General features: G+C 47.1%; 1 protein-coding gene across 1 annotated transcript in view; it reads left to right on the top strand.

The window, feature by feature from the left end:
- The first annotated feature begins 2,157 nt into the window (after positions 1 to 2,157).
- Flz (transmembrane serine protease filzig) overlaps positions 2,158 to 5,452 on the top strand; it is an 8,423-nt gene continuing 5,128 nt past the window's right edge. The window contains exons 1-5 of the mRNA XM_078176445.1: positions 2,158 to 2,371; positions 2,663 to 2,763; positions 3,323 to 3,594; positions 3,668 to 3,822; positions 4,471 to 4,633. Of these exons, the coding sequence (XP_078032571.1) occupies positions 2,228 to 2,371; positions 2,663 to 2,763; positions 3,323 to 3,594; positions 3,668 to 3,822; positions 4,471 to 4,633 (835 nt within the window). The 5' untranslated portion in view covers positions 2,158 to 2,227. The remainder of the gene's footprint in view (positions 2,372 to 2,662; positions 2,764 to 3,322; positions 3,595 to 3,667; positions 3,823 to 4,470; positions 4,634 to 5,452) is intronic.

Raw genomic sequence — 5,452 nt, forward strand, 5'->3', positions numbered from 1 at the left:
AGAGCAAAACGGATTCACTGTCGATGCACGAAGTAGCATGCGCATGGTGAGTGCCGGCTGTGGGCACAATTTCGTGGCCGATGCGCGCCGTACCGAAGTGGTTAATACGAAATCGGTCGCGACTATCCTTGAGCGAGCGTAATCTCGTTCTCGCCGTCTCTCTACGGTCGCGCACGTGCACCGACGGCGAACCGCGGAGCGAAATAATTGCGGGCAAAGTGTTAATCGAGCACCAAAACGGGGCTCTCAGCTCCGATCGGTCAACGGAAAAAGGTCCCGATCCCGAGATGAGATTCTGTTGCGGAGGAACGATTGTAACGGTCCGAACCGCGTCGGTTCACCGTAATCGTTCCTCTCGAACGGGCCCCCTCGACTCGCGCGCGTTCACTTCGCGGTGCCCTCGACTCCCCGTCCATCCTCGCCAGTAATTCAAACGACACGAATTAGTTTCCGATAACTGCACTTCGCTCCAGTTTTCACGGCTTTCCACCGGGTTCTCTTAGTCCGCGCGTCGCGATCGCGTGACTTCGTTTCGGCAAAAATTCTTGATAAAACTGCGGCACAGTTCCTTTTCAAGACGTTCCGAGAAGGCTCTGATCATTCTTTACTTCCTCTCTCTCTCTCCCTCTCTCTCTCTCTCTCTCTGAGCTGTTACTATTTTAGTTCAATGGTTGACTCGCAAACGGAACGAACCAGTTATTTAATTGCCATGCCTTTCGTTTGTTTTCTGGCATAGTTAACTTTATATTTATCGAATAAGATATATTAAATTCTTTCAGTTTTGTTCGTTTTTTAATAAAAAGAACTTGATATATCATGAGACGCGGCAGCGTCTCGCGCCAAGTAGTTGAGTTATAGCTATAGCGCGCGCGACGCTGCCAAGGGTAACTATCTTTGGCTAGAACGGCCGAAAATTTCAATTGCGATTTATTCTTTTCAACCGCATTGTATCTCATTGTGTGGAAACACTGTTCCATAGCTTTCATCTAAGATTCGAAGCTCGACGAGCTGATTAATATTTCTTGAGGAATGGAGGTTAACAGCGTATCGTTCGATCCCCGATGAAAATCGGATGCTAGGTTTACTATGAAAGCATGTACATACCGTGCAAATATTGATCCTTTCACGCGCCGCTCTAGATCAAACCGAGAGCGAGTGGACACCGATCACCACTCCGGACGGCTGGATCATGATCCAATCGCCCACCACGAAGAAATCGGAGATCTCGGAGGACACCACCACGGTCAGACCCACCCTCGAGTCAACGTTACAACCTACCACCTCTGGTAAAATTCATGCTCGTGTAACAAATCAATTTAACCAGTCAGCTGTCGCGACCTCTCTATACAGTACAAGTTTGACATTCGTGTAGATCTTTTTTAATTGATTAGCTATGTTTGACGAGTATACTTGCCACGAGGAAATGGCATCTTACATTAATTATACAATGTACAATTGTATTGTTATTGTCAAAGCGGAATGACCGATTAAATATCGGTGATGTATCGTCGAGCAATGATGTACTTTCAAAAAGAACTTTGTCAAAGAGGTTGATAAAATTCTGATCGAGAATGACGGATCGTCCAATCGGGAAGAAAAATTTGTTTGTCGATCCGAATCTGTCTTTATCGTGTTGAGTAAACTATTTGTGTGTTTCGTAGGCAAACCCGCAGCAGACACGACGACGGAATCTGTGACGAAGAGGCCGACGGCATTGACGACCCTCTCCACGATAGCCAGCGTGACGATAGATACGGAGCTGCCGGTGCCGATGGAGACCTTGAACATGTCCGATTACAAGCAAGGTGAGCGTTGGAAAATTACCTGTTTAGCAGACGGTGCCGGCCGGCGCTGATAAAGATCGGTTCGATCGCGGCTTATTCGTCGAACCCGACAGCGAATCCGCGACCGATCCGAGCGAAACGAGAATCCGTCGTCGATAATACAGAAACCTCCGATCGCGGTGACGGAAACGAGCAGCGCGTGGCGATCGCGGAAACCGAGATAACATCGATGAAGCCTTGTTACGTAAAGGAAGCGAATCTTTCGTCATCGGATCGATAATCCATCGGTGATTTTCATGCGTCCGCGAATGACCGTTTGAACAGCCGGAACCGGGAAGCGTTTTTCATAGTTCGTTGGAGAATAGTAATCGCGGTCGAGGATCGAGAGAAAAGATAAAGGACGGCGTGCTTTGGTTCGCAAAGTGGAGGATTCGTTCTGCGACATGGTCGTCGCATTGAAATTAGAGAATCTCTCGAGGAGCTTGAACTCAACGATGCTTATCCTTGCAGTGTGCGGGAGGAGGCTGTTTCCGGAGTCGAGGATCGTCGGCGGCAGTCGGAGCTCGTTCGCGAAATGGCCCTGGCAGGTGAGTAACTCGATCGACGATTACTCCAGAGAAAGAATCATTTGTCGTCGATGGACCGCGGACTTTATGCATTTATGGTAAAGCTAGCCACGGACTGAAGCAGAAATTTTTGACAACGTGAAAATAATTTAAAACATTATTATATTTTATCTATCCACTTCTGTCATAAATGTGTAAAATCGGCAACCAATCAGGTATCTAGGTACCGATATTTTTAAACTCTGTCCTGATTAATTTAATCAACGCTGAAATTCCGAACCCAGCGATATTGACGAAGATCGCACATTTCAGATTTCTTTACGACAATGGAGAACGTCCACGTATCTGCACAAGTGTGGCGCAGCTTTGCTCAACGAGAATTGGGCCATAACCGCGGCGCATTGCGTCGAGAAGTGAGTAGACCGTGTTTGTCATCGCGATGATTCGCGATCGATGCGTCGCTCTCCTCTCGAGACAATCCCATTACTAATTCCGAGAACGCGACGCCCGCGGCGCCTTGTATCGGAGAACGATCGTCGCGGCATTTATCTTTGACGTTCGAACGCGGCGCATTTTCTTCGGCGAACCTAATTCCTTCGATGTCCAATAACCGTTGCGACAAAACATCCGGATCGGTACCAGTTTTAATCGGCCGCGTTTGGTCATGGCGTAATGAAACGGAGGCTATTTTAGCTTTCTCATTAACCGCCGGCATTTATATGAACTTCGATGAAAAACAAAGACGCGAGACAAAGGATTCCTTCGAACGTTGTTCGCGGGGAGAGACGTATCGAGCTTCGGTGATAGAAGCGGCGACCGCTGATATTTATGCACAGTTAAAAGTGTCTGTAATTGTTCGGTGAAGAAAAAAAATGTATTCCTTGCAACAGTATTTTTAAATCCTTTTAATTTCTTAAGAGAACTTTTCCGTTCCGGTCTGAAGATTAATGACCTACGAAAAAATGTTTCCAGCGTACCGCCCAGCGATCTTCTGTTAAGAATCGGCGAGCACGATCTCGCGAACGAAGACGAGCCGTACGGCTACCAAGAGCGAAGGGTGCAGATCGTTGCTAGCCACCCGCAATTCGATCCCCGCACCTTCGAATACGATCTCGCTCTGTTACGATTCTACGAGCCCCTGCTGCCGTTCCAACCGAACGTGTTGCCGATCTGTCTGCCGGATGACGACGAGAGTTACGTCGGTCGGACCGCCTACGTCACCGGCTGGGGTCGTCTCTATGACGGTACTTTGAGTCATACACTCTCATTCTTCTATCGACACTGACATCATCCACTGATTCGCGATATTATTTACAGAGGGGCCGCTACCCTCCACGCTGCAAGAAGTCGCTGTACCTGTAATTAACAATACGATGTGCGAAGGCATGTATAGGAACGCCGGTTACATCGAGCACATCCCCCACATCTTTATCTGCGCGGGCTGGAAGAACGGTGGCTTCGATTCGTGCGAGGTATTGCCCATTATCTAGGCTCCAAGATAAAGAGTTTACTGATTTTGAAATGAGCCGTTCAGTGCACACATCGACTAACTCCATAAAACAAAAAGTCGAGAAACGCGATGAAATGATGTACATTGATTTTTAAAATTCCTGTTATAACATAGATTCACATATATAATGTAGAATGCATAAATACAGATATAGCTTTCATTTAACGATGTATAAAATTAACAAGATTAGAATAGCCAAAAAATAATCGTCGGTAATGTTACAGTTTTTATATGACTGGTGGAGTGGCCAAACAAATTTTGCCGTTTAATGGTGTTAATCTTTATTATTCAGGAAAGTTATTATAAATATAAAAAGTTATGACTATACCAAGTGCTTTGACACTTAAATTTCAGATTTTTCAAAAAGTGGAGTTAATCGATGTGTGCACTGGACGGCTCAAATGTCGATGTATCTACACTCTGCAATGCCTTGGAAACTTCAGAAAAATATGTCTCTACACTTTCCAGTGTTTTTGTGCACGCGATTCAGAGGAATAATCGTCACCATCCTTTTAGAATAGTGCATTGTCGACTATCCACTTATTTAATCAAATCTGATCGATGAAAATCAGAAATTGGATATCTAAAAAAAAAATTCTCTATCCTTCAGGGTGATAGCGGAGGCCCAATGGTGATCCAGAGAGCACGCGACAAGCGATGGATCCTGGCAGGTGTGATCAGCTGGGGAATCGGGTGCGCGGTGCCGAACCAGCCGGGCGTGTACACCCGGATCTCCGAGTTCCGCGAATGGATCAATCAAATCCTGCAGTTCTAAGGATCGGTTAGATCGATCGGGACGACGATTTTCCGTACCGCTACTGGAAAGGCTGCTTTAGGAGGCGGATCGGTGTACATAATATATTATATACAGATCATCGCCGTAAATTGTTATCGATTCTGTAGCGGGAAACGTTGATGTTCCACGTGTGCAATAGTTTCCGCGGCTGATCAGGCCGTACGATGACCATGGGGGGCGATTAACGTATATGGTATACGTACCGCGGAGGTCAGGAAGCATTGTGTTATCTCAGTGGCTTATCAATCGAGCGAGGCGCGCGCGAACTCACTGCCGGTCACTGATGCCATCTCACGCTCGCGCTTCAACCTCGTTGCGATCCGTGCAACTAGTCGACACGCCAGTGCTCTGCGGTGTGTGAACAGTGCTTGAACGATTAGAAACAATATGGCCGTGTGTTATCGGCGGGCTCCGCGGGCTTTGTTACCTAGTGAAAACGCGAGTTCGAACCGACTGTCGATAACCCTGCGTTGCTATCCGACGGAATCGTCCCGACGACGAAGGGACGATAGCTGACCGTCGTCACCAGGGTCCGTAGAACTCCGGATCGAGGTCCTTTTTCTACTCGAGTCGACCACGATTTATCAACGATGGCCAACGCTGACACCTTAGGTCTCCAGAATATCGAATCGAGATCCTTTCGAATCGACCACGATTTATCAAATGTCGACGATTTTTGGTACCGTTCTAGCTCAACGTCTTCCACCCTATCGGCCTCAAACGGTCGATCATCGTTCATTTCGAAGCGTTCTTGTGTCGTTTCGAGTCCGTAGAATTTTTTGGGAAATCCATTTCC

This window comes from Augochlora pura, chromosome 3 (assembly GCF_028453695.1).
Source record: "Augochlora pura isolate Apur16 chromosome 3, APUR_v2.2.1, whole genome shotgun sequence".
Lineage (NCBI taxonomy): Eukaryota > Metazoa > Arthropoda > Insecta > Hymenoptera > Halictidae > Augochlora > Augochlora pura.